Source organism: Silurus aristotelis (assembly GCF_946808225.1).
Source record: "Silurus aristotelis genome assembly, chromosome: 16".
In the NCBI taxonomy this organism is placed as follows: domain Eukaryota; kingdom Metazoa; phylum Chordata; class Actinopteri; order Siluriformes; family Siluridae; genus Silurus; species Silurus aristotelis.
In genome coordinates, this window is record NC_139589.1 from 12977036 (window position 1) to 13002536 (window position 25501).

At 38.2% G+C, this 25501-nt stretch overlaps 1 protein-coding gene across 1 annotated transcript; it reads right to left on the reverse strand.

Annotated features, from left to right (window-relative positions):
• Positions 1-10: 10 nt before the first annotated feature.
• On the reverse strand, positions 11-24529 carry ghrb (growth hormone receptor b). The gene is made up of 10 exons (XM_083565165.1): positions 24405-24529; positions 20830-21262; positions 14495-14584; positions 9825-9957; positions 9407-9579; positions 3647-3831; positions 1554-1695; positions 1354-1444; positions 1077-1146; positions 11-937 (listed from the first exon to the last, which is right to left on the reverse strand). Exons 3-10 carry the CDS (start codon positions 14571-14573, stop codon positions 134-136), a joined length of 1677 nt encoding a protein of 558 aa, XP_083421291.1. The 5' UTR covers positions 14574-14584; positions 20830-21262; positions 24405-24529; the 3' UTR covers positions 11-133.
• Between the last annotated feature and the right edge of the window lie 972 nt (positions 24530-25501).

Here is a 25501-nt window from a genome sequence, read left to right on the forward strand (position 1 = left end):
ATATGCCAATCCATGAGTAATCTGTTTGGCTTCCGAGTTTTTTAACGCAGTCTTGTTTGGTTTTGGTGAAAAACATCCAGTTTCATAGCTTATCCATTCTTTCTCCAAATTCCTCCTCCGAATTTTCCTGGCATTACTTATTGGTAGTAATGCTGTGTAGAAGGTCGGGAGTCCAATATCCCTCTGGAGTGGGTCCAGATTTTGGAGCAGCAAAAGAAGACTCTGTTGCACTGCTTGTCTTCAAAAGAAGACTATCTTTCCAGCCCACTCCATCCACCATAGTATATTCTGGAGGAGTAGGCATTGTAAGGATAGGAAAAGCAGAGGATACAGTTGATGTTTGTGGTTTTATAATGGGGTTCTGACACTGTTGTGAAGTACTGTTGTTTTCTAAACCAGGGTTTTCTATCGATGAGCTTGGCTCATTGACACTATAACCATTAAGAGTCACCATCAACCATGGCCTATTCTCTTTATACTCAGAGGTTTTATCTTGAATATTGCAGTCATCAGTCACATTCTGCTCTGGGCACAGCAGTGTCTCACCACACGGCATGATTTCAGCCACTTGTGAGTAAATGGAATTCTGCCATGCAGGTTCCTGAGCATGAGAAACCACAGATTGCTGAGCTCCCAGATTAGCATTGGGTATCAAAGTTGAAGGGTGATGAGCATCATGGTGATCCTGATCAGATAGATCAGGGTCACAGCAGCTAGCCCGACCGGAGTCATCATCCAGAAAACCGCTGGATGTTGGAGGGGAGTCAGATACACGGGATTCGCTGAACATGAGTGGTGTGTCCAAGCCTTCCATCATCTCAGTCGGTTCGTCAATGTCCACCTGTATGAATTCCACCCATGGGTCGTTACTGTAGAGCTCTGGACGCAAATCTGGGTGAGCACCCAGGACCGAGGTGAACTCGGTTAGTTGACCCTTTTATAAAGACAAAAAGAGCAAGGAAATGTCAGGAAATGGTAACTTTAAAGTACAAATCCATTGCAACCATCAGCTATCATCTAGATTTTAATACATTTTGACCCATAGTTTATATACCAATAAAACCCAGACTTGATACCTGTAAGAGGACTGGATCAATTCCTTTGATTTTCGGCCCAGGTACAGGTGGCAAAAGAATCACCATAAGCCTGAAACAAACATATATGATTTAAATACAAACAAACAGAGGATTTAATTATTTTCTTATTTCTTACCTGTGAAACAATAAAGCAATGAATTGGCTGGGAATTTTCCCATTTAAAATCTGTACATATTTGAAACGACAATTAAAAAAATTCTCAAGCGTTTAGCTATACAGTCATTCTGTGGTTAATAGTGTCAAAGTAGTCTCTTACTTTTTTTTTCGCGACAGCACAATCAGGATCAGCATGCTTCCAATAGCAATAGCCATGAGGATAAACACAGCACTTATGGGGATTCTTGAGCCTGAACACAAAAGCACATATTTTATTCATTCCAATAAATACATGCCTTTAACATGGGGTGATTATATTCTTAGCAAGTTATTATTTATTAGTTGAGCTTTAGGCTGCACCTTTGGTGGAAACAAGTATGAAGATGGAGTCACTAAAATCCCCAAAGTTGTAGCCCCTCATTTTGGACCTCACTCTGACTTCATATTCGGTGTTGCTGCGAAAGCCATAGATGTTCGCCTGTGTGTCCTTGCCATTGTCAAGCTGGAAAATTACAAGTGAAGCAAAAGTTTTGTTTAAAGCAAAAAAAATGAACACCCTGCTATTTTTCAAGTTTTCCCACTTAGAAATCATGGAGGGGTCTGAAATTGTCATCGTAGGTGCATGTCCACTGTGAGAGACATAATCTAAAAAAAAAAATCCAGAAATCACAATATATGATTTTTAAACTATTTATTTGTATGATACAGCTGCAAATAAGTATTTGAACATCTGTCTATCAGCTAGAATTCTGACCCTCAAAGACCTGTTAGTCTGCCTTTAAAATGTCCACCTCCACTACATTTATTATCCTAAATTAGATGCACCTGTTTGAGGTCGTTCGCTGCATAAAGACACCTGTCCACCCCATACATTCAGTAAGAATCCAACTACTAACATGGCCAAGACCAAAGAGCTGTCCAAAGACACTAGAGAAAAATTTTTACACCTCCACAAGGCTGGAAAGGGCTACGGGGAAATTGCCAAGCAGCTTGGTGAAAAAAGGTCCACTGTTGGAGCAATCATTAGAAAATGGAAGAAGCTAAACATGACTGTCAATCTCCCTCGGACTGGGGCTCCATGCAAGATCTCACCTCGTGGGGTCTCAATGATCCTAAGGAAGGTGAGAAATCAGCCCAGAACTACACGGGAGGAGCTGGTCAATGACCTGAAAAGAGCTGGGACCACCGTTTCCAAGGTTACTGTTGGTAATACACTAAGACTTCATGGTTTGAAATCATGCATGGCATGGAAGATTCCCCTGCTTAAACCAGCACATGTCCAGGCACATCTTAAGTTTGCCAATGACCATTTGGATGATCCAGAGGAGTCATGGGAGAAAGTCATGTGGTCAGATGAGACCAAAAAAGAACTTTTGGGTCATAATTCCACTAAACGTGTTTGGAGGAAGAAGAATGATGAGTACCATCCCAAGAACACCATCCCTACTGTGAAGCATGCTTTGGGGGTGTTTTTCTGCACATGGAACAGGGCGACTGCACTGTATTAAGGAGAGGATGACCGGGGCCATGTATTGCGAGATTTTGGGGAACAACCTCCTTCCCTCAGTTAGAGCATTGAAGATGGGTCGAGGCTGGGTCTTCCAACATGACAATGACCCGAAGCACACAGCCAGGATAACCAAGGAGTGGCTCTGTAAGAAGCATATCAAGGTTCTGGTGTGGCCTAGCCAGTCTCCAGACCTAAACCAAATAGAAAATCTTTGGAGGGAGCTCAAACTCCGTGTTTCTCAGCGACAGGCCAGAAACTGACTGATCTAGAGAAGATCTGTGTGGAGGAGTGGGCCAAAATCCCTCCTGCAGTGTGTGCAAACCTGGTGAAAAACTACAGAAAACATTTGACCTCTGTAATTGCAAACAAAGGCTACTGTACCAAATATTAACATTGACTTTCTCAGGTGTTCAAATTCTTATTTGCAGCTGTATCATACAAATAAATTGTTAAAATATCATACATTGTGATTTCTGGATTTTTTATTTTTTTTTAGATTATGTCTCTCACAGTGGACATGCACCTACGATGACAATTTCAGACCCCTCCATGATTTCTAAGTGGGAGAACTTGCAAAATAGCAGGGTGTTCAAATACTTACTTTCCTCACTGTATATATAAATTGACTGATAATTGATAAATTAATCTTGGCTGGCAATACGTAAGGAGGAAAACTATAGCTATGCTTATAGATAAATAGGGTCGGGGTAATTCAAACCATTTTAAATACAAATTAAGATATTTGTTGATTATTTTTTATTGAAACAAGTATAAATAAAAAGATTTAAGAGGAAAAATGTAATTAGTAAAAATGTGCAGTTTAAAAGATTCAGCATTCACTTATATCAAATCTTTACTGCTCTAGAACTATACTTACCTATCCACCTTACAATATATACAAATAGTGTCAAATAGATTCATTATAATAGCCATTCAGACTCACAGATTTCCATTCATCTGAGCCCCTCTCTCTGTACTGGGTCTCATGCCAAAGTGTCATCCATCCAATTTTCACACTGTCTGCTGCTGAGGAGGGTATGTCCCAGCTAACCATCACGTCACAGAACAATCCAGTTGGGCCCAAACTCAACAAAGTCCAGTTTAGAACTTTAGGTGGGTCTGGAAATACTACAAACATAAAATTTTACCATAATCTATAAGAGTGTGTTCGATTAAAATCAGGCTAAATCTAAACAAGATCATTAATTTCATCACAATTAGTTTTTTTTTTTTAATGCAAGTAAATATGAAAAATAATCTGTTGCAAGGGTATTGTAGCTGTATGGCTGCTCTCTGTATGTCAGTGATCTTGGGTTACTGTCTTCTGAGGAGTTTCTTTGAATGTTTTAACTATGTCTATATAGCTTTCCTTAAGGCTCTTTGGAAGACTACTTTAGGTTTAAAAGAACATGTAAAGGTGTGTGCAAGGTGCTCTTTGATGTACTGTATATCATTAAGGATTCCTGCCACAGTCCTGCTTTTCCCTCTGCTATAATATGAATATTTCTGCAAATAATTTATTTCTGTCTGTCTGTCTTCTATAATATCTATATCATTAAGAATGACTGAAGGATATTACATTTATTTAAAAACAAAATGGACCAAAGGTGGGAATACACCATAGATGACTTAGGAACACCAAGGAATAATTTATTTAAGTCAAAGCAACCTAGATTATTGAAAAGAGAGAAAACTCTCCTGTACATGAAGAGAACATCCGAAATGCAACACAAACCATGAGTTTAGAATCACACTTTCACTTAAAAGTAAAAATGAACAGTTAACAATTCAATCTTTTAGCCATCAGCCATATTCAGGCCTTCCAGGTTTTTCTGTATAAGACTATAAGCTAAGGGTTGCACTACCATCTGTAAGTTATTAGTCATATTTGGGCATGTTGTCATCAGTTTTTAGCTTTTATGCTGGCAGATGGATAGGCAAGAACATTTAGATGAAAAAAAGTAAGAGTGAGTGAGTGAGAGTTATGGTTTGGAAAGCTCCAACAGTACATTCCAGACACAGAGGAAAATAAATTCAGTCAAAGCTGCACAAGTCCACATGCATAAGACATCATTTGCTATGATGAGTGACAAACCCAGTTGAATAAAATGTTGTGTTGAGTTCAAGTTGTTTGCCATATGGCAATTCAGCAAGTAAGGCACAAAAGAAGACTTTACCATTTTCACTTCTATAACATTGTTGAACTGAGGTCTCTACTGTATGTGATAAAGACTGTTAGGTACTATTGCACAGTCTACTGGCTACATACAAGCTGTTACATGCATTAAACCTGCTGTTACATGCATTAAACACTGTCATGAATGCATGAATGACTCCTGGTTCCAAACAAGAGCCTTTTAAACAGATTTCCCATGGGGGATGTTTTTTTTGTTTGTTTGTTTTTTTTGCTAGTATAGTATATTGTATATATATATATATATATATATATATATATATATATATATATATATATATATATATATATATATATATATATATATATATATATGTAAAAAATATGAGTGTAAACAAAGTTAGCAATCTAGTTGCTCAACTCTCTTAGGTATTCTTTGTCGCATCTTCCTCTTTATGATGCGCCAAAGGTTTTCTATGGGTGTAAGATCTGCAGGCTGGCCATTTCAGTACCCGGATCCTTCTACGCAGCCATGATGTTGTAATTGATGCAGTATGTGGTCTGGCACTGGCAACTAATGTTGGAAAATGCAAGGTCTTCCCTGAAAGAGATGACATCTGGATGGAAGCATATGTTGTTGTAGAACTTGGATAAACCTTTCAGCATTGATGGTGCCTTTCCAGATGTGTAAGCTGCCCATGCCACACACACTTATGCAACCCCATACCATCAGAGATGTAGGCTTCTGAACTGAGCGCTGATAATAACTTGGGTTGTCCTGATCTTCTTTAGTCCAAATGACATAGCGTCCCAGTTTTCCAAAAAGAACTTCAAATTTTGATTCGTCTGAACACAGAACAGTTTTACACGTTGCCACAGTCCATTTTAAATGAGCCTTGGTCCAGAGACAATGCCTGCGCTTCTGGATCATGTTTAGATATGGCTTCTTATTTGACCTATAGAGTTTTAGCCGGCACCGGCGAATGGCACGGTGGATTGTGTTCACCAACAATGTTTTCTGGAAGTATTCCTGAGCCCATGTTGTGATTTCCATTACAGTAGCATTCCTGTATGTGATGCAGTGCCATCTAAGGGCCTTAAGATCACAGGCATCCAGTATGGTTTTCCGGGCTTGAAACATACGCACAGAGATTGTTCCAGATTCTCTGAATCTTTGGATGATATTATGCACTGTAGATGATGATAACTTCAAACTCTTTGCAATTTTTCTCTGAGAAACTGCTTTCTGATATTGCTTCACTATTTTTCCCTGCAGCATTGGGGGAATTGGTGGTCCTCTGCCCATCTTGACTTCTGAGAGACACTGCAAACACTGAGAGGCTCTTTTTAAACCCAATCATGTTGCCAATAGACCTAATAAGTTGCATATTGGTCCTCCAGCTGTTCCTTATATGTCATTTAACTTTTCCGGCCTCTTATTGCTACCTGTCCCAACTTTTTTGGAATGTGTAGCTCTCATGAAATCCAAAATGAGCCAATATTTGGCATGGGATTTTAAAATGTCTCACTTTCAACAATTGATATGTCATCTATATTCTATTGTGAATAAAATATAGGTTTATGAGATTTGTAAATTATTGCATTCCTTTTTTATTCACATTTTGTACAGTGTCCCAACTTTTATTTATTTATTTATATTTATATTTATATATATATATATATATATATATATATATATATATATATATATATATATATATATATTTATATTTATATTTTTATATATATACAGTGGGTACGGAAAGTATTCAGACCCTGTTAAATTTTTCACTTTTTGTTATATTGCAGCCATTTGCTAAAATCATTTAAGTTCATTTCTTTTCCTCATGAATGTACACATAGCACCCCATACTGACAGAAAAACACAGAATTGTTGACCTTTTTGCAGATTTATTAAAAAAGAAAAACTGAAATATCACATGGTCCTAAGTATTCAGACCCTTTGCTGTGACACTCATATATTTAACTCAGGTGCTCTCCATTTCTTCTGATCATCCTTGAGATGGTTCTACACCTTCATTTGAGTCCAGAAATTTTTGATTATACTGATTGGACTTGATTAGGAAAGCCACACACCTGTTTATATAAGACCTTACAGATCACAATGCATGTCAGAGCAAATGAGAATCATTAAGGTCAAAGGAACTGCCTGAAGAGCTCAGAGACAGAATTGTGGCAAGGCACAGATCTGGCCAAGGTTCCAAAAAATTTTTTGCTGCACTTAAGGTTCCTAAGAGCACAGTGGCCTCCATAATCCTCAAATGGAAGACGTTTGGGACGACCAGAACCCTTCCTAGAGCTGGCCGACCGGCCAAACTGAGCTATCGGGGGAGAAGAGCCTTGGTGAGAGAGGTAAAGTAAAACCCAAAGATCACTGTGGCTGAGCTCCAGAGATGCAGTCGGGAGATGGGAGAAAGTTGTAGAAAGTCAACCATCACTGCAGCCCTTCACCAGTGGGGCTTTATAGCAGAGTGGCCCGACGGAAGCCTCTCCTCAGTGCAGGACACATGAAAACCTGCATGGAGTTCTCCAAGATGGTGAGAAATAAGATTCTCTGGTCTGATGAGACCAAGATAGAACTTTTTGCCCTTAATTCTAAGCGGTATGTGTGGAGAAAACCAGGCACTGCTCATCACCTGTCCAGTACAGTCTCAACAATGAAGCATGGTGGTGGCAGCATCATGCTGTGGGGGTGTTTTTCAGCTGCAGGGACAGGACGACTGGTTGCAATCAAGGGAAAGATGAATGCGGCCAAGCACAGGGATATCCTGGACGAAAACCTTCTCCAGAGTGCTTTGGACCTCAGACTGGGCTGAAGGTTTACCTTCCAACAAGACAATGACCCTAAGCACACAGCTAAAATAACGATGGAGTGGCTTCACAACAACTCCGTGACTGTTCTTGAATGGCCCAGCCAGAGCAATGACTTAAACCCAATTGAGCATCTCTGGAGAGACCTAAAAATAGCTGTCCACCAACGTTTACCGTCCAACTTGACAGAACTGGAGAGGATCTGCAAGGAGGAATGGCAGAGGATCCCTGAATCCAGGTGTGAAAAACTTGTGGCAGCCTTCCCAAAAAGACTCCTGGCTGTATTAGATCAAAAGGGGGCTTCTACTAAATACTGAGCAAAGGGTCTGAATACTTAGGACCATGTGATATTTTAGTTTTTCTTTTTTAATAAATCTGCAACAGTGTCAACAATTCTGTGTTTTTCTGTCAATATAGGGTGCTTTGTGTACATTAATGAGGAAAAGAAATGAACTTAAATGATTTTAGCAAGTGGCTGCAAAATAAAAAAGAGTGAAAAATTTAAGGGGGTCTGAATACTTTCCGTACCCACTGTAGATATCCATGAATTAAGTTATGTGTAATAAGGTAAAATGACACAGGGAGAAAGTACTGGGGAGGTGGAAAAGGCATGGAGAGCCAAGAAAAATCAGTAATCAGTAATTAGAAAGCAATCCTGCTCCTTGTTAGTGCAAAATTAATATTAGCTGGTTCAATCCCAACTGATGGCCTTTATAAAGGTGTCACATTACCAAGGTGTCACACAAGGAACATCTCATGATGGGTAAAAGCAAAGAGCTCTCTCAAGACCTACGCAACCTTAATGTTGCGAAACATACTAATGGTATTGGTTACAGAAGGATTTTCAAAATCTCAGGAAATTATTTTGACAAAAAATTTTATAAAAATGTTCCTTAGTTCCACAGTCAGAGCTCTAATCAGGTAGTCTGTAATTTTTAGAGCTATCTCAATTGCAAAATCCTTCCAAAGCATTGGAAAATTTGCTATAAGATCCGCATTAAAAAGTGCATTCCTTTACCCAAAATTACATCATATTTTCATAAGTCTTAAGTTTGAAATGGAAAGAACGTTTGCTTTCAAATGATTACTAAAGTTTGCTAACGTTGGTTTGTTTGAGCTTAACTCAATACACCAAACCTTTTTTGTTATTAGTCTTGAAAATTAATCAATTTATCCATGCCCAAGTTATACTCAAAAATAAGTTCCACTTTTAGTGCTTGTCATGTTGTTTGTTGTATTCTTCATGAAGTATGCTTAGGCTTTTGTTTTTGTTAGTGGTTCATGCAATTCACACAATGTACCAATTGGACTACGGTATATTGTAAGCATCACTCTTCCCAGTCCTAGCTTATTAGCCTACCTTGCTCCAATTCCGCATTAGTATATTAATGCAAATGAAATAAAGATTGTTTGACAACGAGGAGGTTGTAGCTTTGGAAGCAGAAAATCAGAAAATTTTTTGCTGTCTTTGTGACTGGCCTCTACAGCATGACACAGTCATAATTAAAGTGGGACATAGTGTATACTGGTGACAAAAGCTTTTTTTTTTTTTTTTTTTATAGCACTGCTGTGGCGAAAGTATTCTATTAAAAAAAGCCACCAAACGTGATTCCACCCCATACCTTATGCTTAAATACTGTAAAAATTATTTGACTTTGAAATAGATTTTTGCTAAATAACAATGGATAATAGGCAAATAGGCTAAATGGCAAATCTGCATTTACATAATTGACCTACCAATTTCTTCCAATAAAAAAATCCTTTCATCATAAACATCATTGGTCCGTGACCGCAGCTGGATGACATATTGAAACCAGACAGCTGTATGGTTGGCATCAAAGTAGCACTCATTTTCTACTGCACTGCTGTAACTTGGGCACTCTTGCCATTTGCAATCATTCTTTAATTCCCTGCAGAGCAGAAGAGAAAAATAAGGCATGTTAAGCACAGGGATGAATCAAGCTAACAGCAAAACCACAACCTATCTGATCAAACAGGGTACAGTTAACCTATTAATCAAAGCAATTCAATAAAAAAATAGGTTTAATTTTAGAGATTTTTAGAATTTTTTCTGTATTAAACCTAGGGTTTGGAGCAGGGAAATATGAAATGCAAATGGATAATCTAAGTAAATTTAGCACAAGACTGTCAGTACTTATGCATGTAAAACAGTCTTAGGTCGCCCGTCTCTGTCAGGTTCCAGAAAGATCCGGCATCCCAGTTGCAGCGAAATGTCACGAATTCCCGGGAATAGCAGCCAATCAGAAAAGGCAGGGATTTGTTCTGAGCTGAAAAAGAATTACAATCTAAATACAGCAGCTTGGGTTTATTCCACATTAAAACAATAAAATGAAAATATTATATTAATGTTTTGATACATATATGTAAACAAATAAGATGCTTTTAGAAAATATATACATATTCTCAATGATGAAAGTCAAAGTTTTAAAGCCAAATAGGATACATACAAATGGGGCATAGGAAGAAAGTCATACCTGTCATGGTATCTATATGACAAGAACCGTTTCCTTCTATCCATGTAAGTAAGCTACACTACACCACCAAAAGCACGTCAAAAACTCTACTCATTTGGAAAGGATTTCCACTTGAGTTTTTGATTGTGGTTGTAGAAATTTCTGTTCATTCAGGCATAAGGGCATTAGTAAGGTCGGTGTTAATGTTGGTTGTGAAGGCTTGGAGCATTTTGATTCATAACTAAGGTGTACAATGGGGTCAAGTTCAAGGCTCTGTGCAGGCCACTAAACAGTTCCTCACATTGACTTTGCCATATTTTGTATTAATGGACATCCGTGACATTTGACATCACTTTGCCTGTATTTGGCTGTCTGACTGAATGTCCGCCTGCCTATTCTAGTGTGTAGGTGTTGCTGTACTGTTTTAACAATAGTAAACAAAATGGGTTCCAACTTTACTTGTTTTATAGTCATTCAAATAGGGCTGCAACAACCAATCGATTAAATCTCTAATAATCGATAATTAAATTTGTTGTCAACGAATGCGAACGAAAAAGTGTGCATCCCAAGTCATCCAAGGCAATGGAAGCATTTTATATCAAACACAACAAAGAAAACCTAAAACCTGCAAGTATCCTGCAAGTTATTCGAAGCTGAGCTTGTGGGGCATGAAAGTTCCACAGTAATACAGAAGCACATGAAAAGAAAACACACTGGTGTCACTGATGAAGGCGAAACATAAGCACAATAAGCAAAAAAAAAAAAAGTTTAATCCTCATATTTTTAAATAGTATAGTTTAATTAAGTGCTATTGTGTAAACTGTTTGTTTGCTCAATTTGGGACAGTCGCACTTTATCTGTTCTGCCGTGACTCACGAGCATCAGGTTGCACAATCAACTCGTGAGCATCGGGTTGCACAATCAACTCGCTCACAATATAGTGATGGATCAAACACTAAATCTAAAAGCAGCAAATAACTGCAGCAGATAAATAAATAAGCAATAAAAAATTATTATAATAATTGCATAATGAACATAATGACAATAATGCTGAATTAATTTCCTAAACATAATTTTTACTCCCATGTTTATCACCAGAAGACGCTGAAATAAATCCTGTCACAGTGCATCCGTTACTTTTATATAGCTAAAGAAAGAAATAATACAGATGAAATGATTCAGTTTAGCTTAGAGTGATCATTTAGCCATTGTAATTGAATCAGTACATGCAATAATTAAAGCTTATAAACATTTTTTACTCTTTAAAATGATCAATTTGAAGTATAACGTATCCACTTCTAGTCTATAAGTCTATTTGTGGAGGTGTTGACATGACCATCATGGTGTTCTCAGAAAGCAGAAGCTCTCCTGGGCTCTTATTCCCACTACTGGAGTTAGTAGATGCAACATTAATACCAGTTGTAGTGCAGCCTGAGAGGCCAGTGGGTCGCTTTTTCCTAGAAGTATTGGCTCACATTTTTTACATGCAAAACCATTGGTGTGTCAGCATGGGGCTTCTGCCAAAGCTTCCAGAATCCCTCCCTCCACTGAGCCATTACAGTTCAATGTGTATTTTAAATAATGACTCAGGAGGACAGATACAACTCCAGCTGCTTAAATCACTTTCAGAATGCCTTGTTAAATGGTTTGTACTTAGATCTTTGCCATATAAGCGTTCAGTTATACACAGGACAACATCAATGACAGAATGGTGCATTGTTGAAACTGTGAGTGTGGCGTATTTGGAATAGGAGTGAGCATGCTGCAGCGGCTCCTTTATTTGGCTTGAAGCCAAAGTATTAATATCCTGTTTATCACACGCTGCCAGATCTGAAGTGTCTCTGTTCGTCCTACAGGGGGCATATCAAGAATGAAGCTATCAGAGATACTGCAGTGTAATTGATCAGTCAGTGTACTACTCCCTACTCTAATTTTCCCCTTATACTATTCCCACAAAAATGTATTTAGACGCATAGTAAATGCATTGAAATTATTATGAAGTTTTAATCATGCAAATAAACATTTGAATCATTCTTATGAATGTTTATAAAAAAAAAAAAAAAGACATTTTGCATTTTGTCAAAATGTAAATAAATGTTAATTATACCACCTCTTTGAGATTTACATTTGAATATAAAAAACATTGTAATATCTGTACGAATATGCAACCAAAATATCTCTTTTTTGGTCAGTATCTTGGATCTTGAAACCTGCTAGTAGTTGCTTACGCTACATTTTTGTGCTTTAAAATATTATTTCTCCACTAATATATTTTGTTGGTCACCATTAACCAATCGAGCTGATTTGTGAGAACGTGTTGGTTTTCTGAAAAAACAAAATATTTTCTAACAGCATTTCTGGGTGTAATGCAAATCAACGGTGTATATGACATTGCTCTCACAAATATGCATAGAGGGCTTTCATTTCTTGATAACATAAGCTGATTTTTATCCTGTCTTACCTTAAAGAGAGACAGTAAAAGGAATGACTTTCTCCAGCTGCTAGGTAAGAGCAGAAACTAACTTGTCTCTTTCCATGTGAGCTGTGAGCTTTCCATAACGTTAAATGTGATTATGAACAGTTAAGCAATTGTGACACATTTATGAATAACATGTATATTGTATTTGTTAGGAAAAATGCTGGAGTATAAGACAAATACAACATTTAAATGTATGGCATTTGGCAGTCAGAGCGACCTCTAATTATCTCACCTGTACAACTGAGGTTTAAGAGCCTTGCTCAAGGGTTCAGCAGTGATAACTAGGAAGTGCTGGGATTTAAACTCACAACCTTCCAATTAAAAGCCCAGTGAGGTACTATTTCTAACATGTCTATGTCACTGTTATAGGAATGTACTGTGAAATAATATTCAACAGTTTCTCTACTTCATCAATGTACCATACTGTTGGTTCTAACTGTTGGTACTAGTAGTAGAAACCTTAGACAGATCTCTACACATTTCAATCAAAAGAGGTGGTATTTAAAAATCGAATCCAACAGTAAAATTTTACTGAAAAAATACATGCCTAATTATAATTTAACATCAAGCAACCCACAGAATATCTAAATAACAACAGCTAAGAAGAAAGTTATGAGCGCTGATTCATAATAGCAAGAATGTAAAGACTGAAGTGAAATGTATTCCTGAAATGAATGTTCTTGCCAAGTGACTTGCCAAATATTAATGTGCAGAGTTTGACAAGTTTCACTAATGCATCTTTAACATTAAGGTCAAGAAAAACTTTAATATTTCTGAAATTAAACGTGGTTGGTGAAATATACTGCAACTACCCAACAATCCACCTTAAATTATATTTACAAACTATGCAAACTTCTAGCAGCTGGCTGGCAAAAGTATCACAAAAGACAGTATACAATACAATGGAACAAATAATATCTACACAGTCAGACCCCGACCTACGACCACGCGACTTATGACCTTTCGGAGATACGATGTCACCTCCAACGGTAAAAAATGTAAAAAAAATAATAATAATTTATATATATATTATATATATATATAAAAAAGAATTTTTTTATTTACCTTATTAGTACTATGTAAAAAAATGTTTTATGTGATTACAGTGCCTCTTTATGTCTGCGTCAGAACGCATAACAGAGCAGTCACTCTTCTCGACTTACGACCTGATGGACTTAGGACTTACAACCGGTTTTTCAGTTCCTATATACGTTGGGGTCTACCTGTAATTGGATTTAGAAGTTAGAAGTTGGGGTCTACCTGTAATTGGATTTCTATGACGCTACTTTGTGACAATGTGCATTAAAAACAAGCCATAATGCAAATTCGATCTTATTTTTATTTTGACTATAACTCAAAATATGTTCATTCATACAACTGTGAGTACTACAAGTGCAATCCATAGGACACACCTAGTGGTGCCTAGAGGCGGAAGTTAAATCTCTAAAAAGGCCCTGTGATATGGAGAATGGGTTCTTTATTAGGTTACCAATTTATTTCCAATCAATAATGATTGTTCTTCTGATATTAGGTGGAGGGTTTTGTGTTTTGGTTTTTTTGGCAAAATATCCTGCATCTTGCAAATGGTCAATGGTCCTTGTAGCCTCAATGTGCCAGATCCCAAACAAAGACCCTTCCAGGATTAAGTTGTTATTCATGGATTTATGATGGGTATTTCAATGCAAATGTCAGGCCCCAAAAATGTTATTACCTTAATATATAAATAATTATGGTACACTTTTTAACATCTGTGTGGTCATATACACACACTAGCAAGTCTTTCCAAGAATGAACTTTGCAAGTCAATGCAATTTCTAATGATAGTCATAATGCTGGAGTTGCCCATGCGCAAAGTAAAAATGAAGACTGTACCTTGCACGGATGCTTGTACATCTTCTGCTGAAACAGCAACAACAAGAAAGAGACAGATGAAGGAGATATGGATCCCCATGGCACGATCACCTACACACAGAAGGTTAATAACTCAAATGTTTGTTTATTTTAATGAAAACATACATACATTTTATATATATTACACACACACACACACACACACACACACACACACACACACAAAATATAATATAATATTTTATTTGCTCGAAGACAAAATACACAAATTTGAATGGTCCTGATAATATAATATACTAAAATGGTTGTTGAAATTAGATTTTCATATAGCTTTAAGAGCTCCGTTTTAGAAATAATGTAGACCATTTAAAAAGCAGCCTGTATATTCCTGTTCCTGTACTAGTAGAGGATGTTTGGAAGGTGCACACTGCGTGACAGGGCAATCACGTGAACTCTGTACCAGATGTTGCTAGGAAATGTGGAGGGGTTTGTTTAAAAGAAAAAAAAAAGAAAAAATGTTTATCTGACAGTTGGACACAGTTCACAATGAGGCGGACAGAGGACATTAAGATTAAAGAGGAAGACATTAAAAACATTAGAGCTAAAAATATGTGCTCTTATCCAGAAAAAAACGTGTGGAAATTGGAAATATCATTATGAAATTGCTTGTTTGCTTGTTACAAAATTGGATCATAACTGGATATAGGGGTCAGTGCTATCATTAGTATTGACCACTAATCTGCATTAGGGTGCCAGTTTGGAAAGGCTTGAAAAAACTAGTAATTATTATTATTTTAAGACTCATGCATGATTCTTGTGTTTATCTGTAACAAACTAGGTTATATTGGCAAACTATGTAAAGGAAATTGGAAAAAAAAAATCAAAACCCTGTTGATTTAAAATCTAATTTATTTTTCAAACTTTAAAAAAAATAGTTAGGCTTCCCTTAAAGATTCACTGGATAATTACAGATTTAAAAAAAGGCAAGTTTAATATTTAGCTCCTCCTGATGGTGGTGTAGGGTTTTATGCATAGTCTCTAAGGAGGAATAACTAAAGAACTCTTAATCGCCATTGATCTGTTTGCTCAGACTTGCTTGTAGATGTACTCCAGTTGTTATAGTAACGAGGCATAGAGACAACCAACAACCTTATACTTCCTGGCTTTTTCCTTCGTTGACCTAAATGTATACAGTTTATTTTCTGATCTTATTACAAAAAACAGATACAAAATGCAGTGCATAGGATCATTCATTAATCTTCAGTAATTGTTCTATTCTAGTCGTGAGAATGTTGGCGTGTGGTGGGAACACACCCTAGACAAAACAACACTACACTGTATGGTATCCTGTGTGCACACACTCATTCTCAATGTTTATTTTCCTCTAACTGAACTTAGCCAGAAAACCAGAAACCCACAAAAATGTGAAATAAAAAAAAAGACAGATCAAACTAGGCCACGTCTATTTGATTTAGAGACACTAATGTGGGTTATACACAATTGAAAGAATTAGCATTTAAAACGGTGCAGATGAAAGTACAAGGTCTTGCTCAAAGACTAAACAGTGCTCGGATTTGAACTTTGTGAGTACTACAGAACTACAACAATTGAGGCCCTGAGGAAGATTCTCAATCCTCATCTGCTCAGTTGTAATTGCGAATCCACATTATAGTTTTGAACATACAGAATTGTAAAAAAAAAAAAAACATCTAGACTTTGCTCATTTTTGAGAGTCACATTCATGATCCTTTTGTCCATATGCAACAAACTAAGTAATTTAACGGTATGAAGAATGACTTTGACCAAACTCATAAAAATGTACAGATGCTACAGATGCTTTAATGGCGGGCCGCACGTTTGTTCAGTCTTCGCCTAAATGCATTTACTATTATTAAACTTGCACAAACATACACAACAATACCAGGGGTAAAAAAAAAAGCTAGAGTTAGCGCAGTAAATAAGAAAATAAATAATAACATAAGATTTGTGCATGCGTGAAACGACTAAAGAATCCATAGCGCTAGCATTAGCTGCTAACCAGGAAGCAGCCAGCTGATAACGCTAGCACTATCGATTCTTTAGTCGTTTCATGCATGCGTAAAACAAATCTTATTTCCGATATGCAGAATTGTCAGGATTTTCTCCTTTTAAGAGAAATTCTTGAAGCTAATTCTGCACTAGCATTTTATGTCCAGCTTCAAGAATTTGATTGAAAAGGAGAAAATGCTGACAATTTTGCATATTGAGGGAGTGAATGAATGAAGGTTGGAAGGAATTAAAACATTTGTTATGCTACATATGCTGAAATAACCAGAACAGTTAAATAATAGAATAAACATTCTTTCGGCTTCTCCCGTTAGGGGTCGCCACAGCGGATCCTCCGCATGTTAGATTTGGCACGTTTTTACGCTGGATGCCCTTCCTAACGCAACCCTCCCCATTTATCTGGCTGAACGACAGGTGGACGACAGGAAATTCTAGCTGAACGACAGGTGTTCAAATACTTATTTGCAGCTGTATCATACAAATAAATAGTTTAAAAATCATATATTGTGATTTCTGGATTTTTTTTTTAGATTATGTCTCTCACAGTGGACATGCACCTACGATGACAATTTCAGACCCCTCCATGATTTCTAAGTGGGAGAACTTGCAAAATAGTAGGGTGTTCAAATACTTATTTTCCTCACTGTATATATCGTAATCTTCGGACTATAAAGCGCACCAATATATAAGCCGTACCCACTGAATTGTAGTGTCTACACTAATGTACTTTACACAGGCTTTAACGAAAGACACGTTACACACGGTGTAACGGGTGAAATATGTTGCGCTTCTTTAGGAGCATAGCGGTATTTTGGGAATAGCATGCCACTGCATTCTCCCGGTATTACTGCGTGTGTGTAAGACTGAGGATTATGTCCTCATTATTTTCTGATGCTCAAGTTTCTTTGACTTACCCGTAACGCTGTTGCCAAGAAAAATTAAAAAGCACGAGTTTTGGAAACCTGTCTGTGCTCATATGATTTCTGTTGCAACTGGAGTTAGCGAGCTCGCCCTTCACCCAGACTCAACGCGTTACAACGGCTTGTATCTGAACAGTAGCCTACCAAGAAAGTCATTGTTCACTGTCTTCCTCCTTCCTTTCACAACAATTTCTCTCGGGAGTTTATCTTTTGGCATCGTCATGCATTTAAAAATCACCCGATGGAAGTTTTTTCTCCCGAAGCCGTGCAGCTCAGAACACAGGTGAAGGGCATTTTTTCATTTCCGTTCGGAAATTTCATTGGTCTAATGTTATGGGGTTCAGTTTTTTGGCTTAAGGTTTGTGAAACCGGGAAAAACCCAGGAAAAATTCATAAATTAGCCGCTTCGTTGTTTAAGCCGTGGGGTTCAAAACGTGGGAAAAAAGTAGCGGCTTATAGTCCGAAAAATACAGTATATATACATATATACATATATACATATACAGTATATATACACACACACACACACACACAGGTTATATACACAAATGTATATGGTGTCTAAGAAATGTAAACTATTTGAAATTTGTTTAAATTTTATTTAATCAATTTATTTTGTGCCAATTTAATCAATATAATAAAGTTATTTGCATTAATTTGATTTATTATATTAAATACTTTATAAAACATGATAAAATTATTTTATATATTATTTAACAAAGCAGGCATTTTATTTAAAATTGTTTTAAAAAATGTAAACTGTTAATGTTCACAAATGTTGATAATAATAAACTGCGTTAACAAAAAAAACCAACAATTTTATGTTTTGCTTTTCTTCCCCTAACGGTATCGAAATTGAACCGAACCGAACCGTGACTTAAAAACCGAGGTTGGTACCGAACCATGAATTTTGTGTACTGTTACACCCCTAACAGATGCTAAGTTAAATTTGCTTTCATTGAAAAATCTCCCCCTAGCATGAATAACAGCTTTAGACACCCTTGGCATCTGGAGAGTTAGTTTTGCAAAACATTCAGCTGGAATACTTTGCCATGCCTTTTGCAAAACTAGTCAGATATTTCTTTCTGACCTTGCAATCCAGTTTTAGGTGCAGTAACTAGACATGCCTTCCATGATAGATAACACTCCAGACAATGTTTGCTCTCTAAATAGCACATAAAGAGCTTAGGGGTATGTTTCAGGTCATTGTCTTGATGCATGGTGAAGTTGGTTCCAATTAGCCGCAGTCCAGAGGGAATTGCATGGCATTGAAGTACAGACCAGTGGTCAATACTAATGATTGCACTGACCTGAGTCCAATTATGTTCCAATTTTGTAACAAGCAAACAGGCAATTTCATTATGCTGTTGATTCATGAAGGGGCATAGAGGCGCAAGTTAAATGCAGATCAATGCATGCACCGACCCCCAACCCTCTAATGTCCTCAAAATTTGTCAATCAAATTGTGGTCACTTTGTACAGCCACCTGTAATGCTGTTAATGGGATAATGAAACTAAACATAGTAAACACGTCAGAATGAAATAGAGCCCTCCATTTGGTAAACTGCCTGGGCTGTGAGGAGAGCTTGTGAAATGTTTGTGCTCTAGTCTGTTCTCTCCTGCTACTGGAAAGTGAATTCTCAGAAACGGCATCACAGTTCAGTCACAGCTATTCCTATTGCAGGAGCAGCGTTTCAGTCACACCCACAGTCATAGGGTAATTGTCTCCAGTTAGCGCCAAATAAAAACAACAGATCACTTAAAGCATTGATAGGTTATGTCCTTACTAATAAATTATTTTTGGTTACCTAATCATCTGCACTGCATCATGCTAATTTCAGGTTAGATTTTATTGTGAGAAAACTAATGTACATGGATAGATGTGGAAATATAACATTATTGACAGATTTTATATTACAAACATGGAAATTTAAAATGATTTAACTAAAGAAAAATACATTCATTAGAAATCCTCCAGCTCTGTCTTAACCTCATGGATCTTGCATTATTAAATATCCATAAAAAATGTAAAGAATATTTTTTAAGTATATATACAAAACAAATTAATTAGAAATTATTTTCTATTTCAATGCCTATACAGCACAAGAATCTCGGAACTTAATCATCATTTAGTGTGTTATGTTGAATCTTGGTGATGGTACCTACACTACTCATGATTTAATTTGATACCATATTAATCTTCATTTGTACTGCATGTAATTCAAATCAATGCAATATATATATTGAGTGTTTACATCTGCATCATGAAGCACAGAGCTGCTATGGATAAATCCCATAATAAATCCCACTTTATATAAACTTTAATAGCAATTATGTATTTATATTGGCTTGATAAGGAACCAGGGTTCAAAATGAACATTTTAAATGCATTTTTACATCTTAATCCGCATATTGTTCTAGAAATTTCAGTTCAATATCTTTGCATACCTGTTATACTTGACCCATTGATGTATTACATGTATCACATGACTGTCTAAATCCATAAAGGGATTTCAATTTTTCAACCTCCTTATGTGCATGAGTATATTCATGAGGACTTGGCAAACTAAAACTGATCATGTCTCCAAGATTCCAAGTTTCCAAGAAACCCTTTTCTGGTTGTACCATTTGGATTCTGGACCACAGGCTAAATGTGCTTGGGTCCATATTGCACCATAGAAGTCACTTTACATGTTATATACGCTCAATCTATAAGTACTTAGCTCTGATTCTTCAGTTCAGTGCACATATTTACTGTAATCTGCGAATAAAATGTAATTGCAAATAAGCAGACAAACTTTGTATTGCCTGTAACCTGAAACAATGTCCCAGTGTATTGTGCAATAACCCTAAAATGCAGTGTTGACAATGCTGAAGGTTATGTTAACGTTCTATATACCCAACAACAAAAAAGACCCATACTTTTTTATCAGAAAGACTATTCTTTGTATGTTCAGTTTTCCTAAAAATCATTCAAGGGGACGTTTTATAAGTCTATAAAATAATAAATAATTTGTGCAACTGGTGGATAATCTTATACTTTGAGGTTGTTAATTTTTAGGCGTCTGCTTATTTAATGTCAAGGGCATATGGCATTTAATTTTTTATAATAATAATACATAGAAAGTGTGCGAAACGAAAACAGCAAAAACAAACAATCTATTTGCAAATAAATACAAAATCTATGAAAACTTTTATTTCTCTATCCAATTTGTTTTTGCTCATTTCCATATTTTCTTCCAAATATTCCATAAGAAAGAACCCTGACAAGAAAAACAAAATTCCACACTGGGAATGTCCTCAGCATTCCCAGCCCGCTATGGGAAAAGTAGGATATTGGGAATTCACTATTTTAAATATCCTGTTTGAGAAATGCAGTTGAACACTCACCGTTTCAGAGAGGAATCAACCCTTCAAACCTCAAGGGAGAACCTCTGCAATTCCCAAGGAATTGTGAGAAATCCAATCGTTTGGAGCTGCATGCAAACACGCTTTAGCTGCGTGAGTATCGGATTCCTCGATTCCAGATTTCCGCGTGCGCGTTCAAATCTAGTTTAGATTCCTGCGTCCGTGTCGCTCTTCCAGAGTTATCCAGCATATGTTATATGACTTTCCGTTGGCGATCGCCCGTGTGTTGAGACTCTTTATATTAAATAAAAATAAAAAAACACAGCAAGGACAACTCAATCGGACGATGTGTAAAGTTCTCGAGCTTTTACCTCGAGCTGCGGCTCAGACGTGTTTTCGCAGTCGTGTCCCGAACGAGGCGGGGACTCCGCCCTCAGCGCGCGCGCTCCGTCTTCTCCGTCTGATTTCTAGTCTTCTTCTTCTTTCGGCTGCTCCCATTAGGGGTCGCCACAGCGGATCATCCGTCTCCATACCACCCTGTCCTCTATATCTGCCTATTTTACACCAACTACCTGCATGTCTTCCCTCACCACATCCATGAACCTCCTCCTTGGCCTTCCTCTGTTCCTCCTACCCGGTGGCTCCATCTTCAGCATTTTTCTAACAATATAATTCATGTCTCTTCTCTGCACATGTCCAAACCATCTCAATCTCGCCTCCCTCACCTTGTCACCAAAACATCCTACATGTGCTGTCCCTCTAATAAACTCATTTCTAATCTTGTCCATCCTCGTCACTCCCAACGAAAACCTCAACATCTTCAGCTCTGCTACCTCCAGCTCCACCTCCTGTTTTTTACTCAATGCCACTGTCTCTAATCCATACAACATCGCAGGTCTCACCACAGTCCTATAAACTTTCCCTTTCATTCTTGCAGATACTCTTCTATCACAAATCACTCCTGTCACTCTTCTCCACCCACTCCACCCTGCCTGCACTCTTTTCTTTACTTCCCTAACACACTCTCCATTACTTTGCACTGTTGACCCCAGGTACCTGAACTCCTCCACCTTCTCCACCTCTTCTCCCTGCAACCGCATCACTCCACTGCCCTCCCTCTCATTCACACACATGTACTCTGTCTTACTCCTACTGACTTTCATTCCCCTTCTCTCCAGCGCATATCTCCACCTCTCCAGGCTCTTCTCAACCTGCTCTCTACTCTCGCCACAAATCACAATATCATCTGCAAACATCATAGTCCAGGGAGACTTCGTCCGTCAACCTGTCCATCACCACTGCAAACAGGAAAGGGCTCAGGGCCGATCCTTGATGCAGTCCAACCTTCACCCTGAACCAGTCTGTCGTACCTACTGCACACTTTACTGCCGTCACACTGTCCTCATACATGTCCTGCACCACCCTCACATACTTCTCTGACACACCTGACTTCCTCATACAATACCACAACTCCTCTCTCGGCACCCTGTCGTACGCTTTCTCTAAATCCACAAATACACAATGCAGCTCCTTCTGTCCTTCTCTATACTTCTCCATCAACATCCTCAAAGCAAATAAGGCATCTGTGGTGCTCTTCCTCGGCATGAAACCATACTGTTGCTCACAGATGGTCACCTCTTCTCTCAGCCTGGCTTCCACTACTCTTTCCCATAACTTCATGGTGTGACTGATCAACTTTATTCCCCTGTAGTTACTGCAGGTCTGCACATCTCCCTTATGCTTAAAGATCGGTACCAGCACACTCCTTCTCCATTCCTCAGGCATCCTCTCCCTTTCCAGAATCCTGTTAAACAATCTGGTTAAAAACTCCACTGCCATCTCTCCTAAACATCTCCACGCTTCTACCGGTATGTCATCTGGTCCAACCGACTTTCCATTCTTCATCCTCTTAATCGCTGCTCTCACTTCCTCCTTACTAATCCTATCTACATCCTGCTTCACCAACTCCACATCCTCCAACCTTCTCTCTCTCTGATTTTCCTCATTCATCAGCTGCTCAAAATACTCCCTCCATCTTCTCAACACACTCTCCTCACTAGTCAACACATTTCCCTCTCCATCCTTTATTGCTCTAACTTGCAGTACATCCTTCCCAGCTCGGTCCCTCTGCTTGGCCAATCGGTATAAATCCTTTTCTCCTTCCTTAGTGTCCAACCTCTTATACAGTTCCTCATATGCCTTTTCCTTGGCTTTCGCCACATCCCTTTTAACCTGCTGCCGCATCTCCTTGTACTCCTGCCTACTCTTCTCATCACTCTGTCGATCCCACTTCTGTTTCGCCAATCTCTTTCCCCTAATGCTCTCCTGCACTTCCTCATTCCACCACCACGTCTCCTTGTCTTGCTTTCTATTTCCAGATGTCACACCAAGTACTTTTCTAGCTGCCTCCCTCATCACTCCTGCAGTAGTTGCCCAATCATCCGGCACCTCTTCACCACCACCAAGCCCCTGTCTGACCTCTTCCCTGAACCTCACACTACACTCTTCCTCCTTCAGTTTCCACCATCTTATTCTTCTTTCAAACCTTACTTTCCTCCTCTTCTTCTTCGCCTCCAAAACCATCCTACAGACCACCATCCGATGCTGTCTAGCTACACTGTCCCCCGCCAACACCTTACAGTCTCCAATCTCCTTCAGGTTGCATCTCCTACACAGAAGATAATCCACCTGTGTGCACCTTCCTCCACTCTTATACGTCACCCTATGATCCTCCTTCTTCTTAAAATACGTGTTCACCACTGCCATTTCCATCCTTTTAGCAAAATCTACCACCATCTGCCCTTCCACATTCCTCTCCTTAAAACCATACCTACCCATCACCTCCTCATCACCTCTGTTCCCTTCACCTACATGCCCATTAAAGTCTGCCCCAATCACCAATCGTTCTTTCCTAGGTACACCATCTACCACTTCATCTAATTCACTCCAGAATCTTTCTTTCTCCTCCATCTCACAGCCAACCTGTGGAGCATAGGCACTGATGACATTTATCATCATCCCTTCAACTTCCACCTTCACGATCATCACCCTATCATAAACTCTCTTCACCTCCACTACACTCTTACTGTACGCTTCCTTCAGAATCACCCCTACACCATTTCTCTTCCCATCCACACCATGATAAAACAGTTTAAACCCACCTCCAATGTTCCTGGCCTTACTCCCTTTCCACTTGAACACACAACACATCTACCTTTCTCCTCTCCATCATATCAGCTATCTCTCTCCCTTTACCCGTCATAGTACCAACATTTAAAGTACCAACCCGAACCTCTACTCTCCTACACTGCTCCTTTTCCTGCCGTCTCTGTAGACGCCTTCCTCCTCTCCTTCTCCTCCTTCGGCCAACAGTAGCCCAATTTCCACCGGTACCCTGTCGGCTAACGATACCTGTGGCGGTCGTTGTTAACCCAGGCCTCGACCGATCCGGTATGAAATTCTCATTTGTGATCCGCATATTTGATTTGGCACATGTTTTACGCTGGATGCCCTTCCTAACGCAACCCTCCCCATTTACCCAGGCTTGGGACCGGCACTAAGAGTACACTGGCTTGTGCCCCCCTAATGGCTGGGTTCTCCGTCTGATTTCTAGTAACGCGTTTAATTAAAGTCCTGCTTTGATTCGGCGCCATGAACACGGACTTCATTACCGACGATTAGTTAAGTAAACAGACACGCACTACACTCTGGGAAATAAATTGTTCGCTTTTCTGGTGACTGGGACACGACTTGACGATTCAGATACAAAATCAACTGACTTGTTACACCAGTTTTCAGTCATTTTCACAAACACGGGAGCTGAAAGCAAAACGACAACGCACTTGAACTGATATGAATAACATGATCTCTAGATACAATGGAAACACAAGAGTGGCTCATTTTAAACACTTAATATAGGGTGCCGTTTTTTTTGTGTTCACGCAAGGTTATAGCCCTCTGTGCTGAGTGTTGTCACATACCCGAAGAAAGAAATGATCTTTAACCCCAGACAATGCAGAGTGACGTGTATATACATAAAGCAAACAAATGAGCCACTGTACTATTTTCTTATCTCAAGCAGTTACACAGATATAAGAAATTAGTTGGGAGCACTGCACAGCATGTCCTGTAGCTCTCTCTGATTTAACTCTACCTGAGAACACAAACAAACTAAAGTGCCTTGAGTGCAATTGCTTGCTCAGTTTATTAGCTGAATTGCAGCAAGTGGAAATAAATTTTCTGTAAGTAGAAAATGTAGTGCATATAATGGTGTTTGTCTCTCTATTTAGTTGACTATTTGACGTAGCTCATTAGGTTTAAAATGGCTCTTATTTTTAGTTTATTATTATCATTTTTATGTCTTTATTTAGTACCTTGTTTGGTTGGGTGTTCATTCATACATTCATTCATACATTCATTCATACATTCATTCATACATTCATTTATATATTCATTCATACATTCATTCATTCCATAGAAGTCAAAATATAAAATGAGTATGGTCTGATTTTACTTTATTTTATATATCCATTCTCTGACCTTAAATCAATAGATGGACACTTTATTTGACACCTGAATGCATTTGATTTGGGACATGATTTGGGTTTTATATCAAAGCACACATTGTTGACTTAATTGCCACATCAGCTAGCCAAACTATCTATGCTGTATGGTATAAAGTGTTAGCAAATAACCTTATGTTATAAAAGCAAAG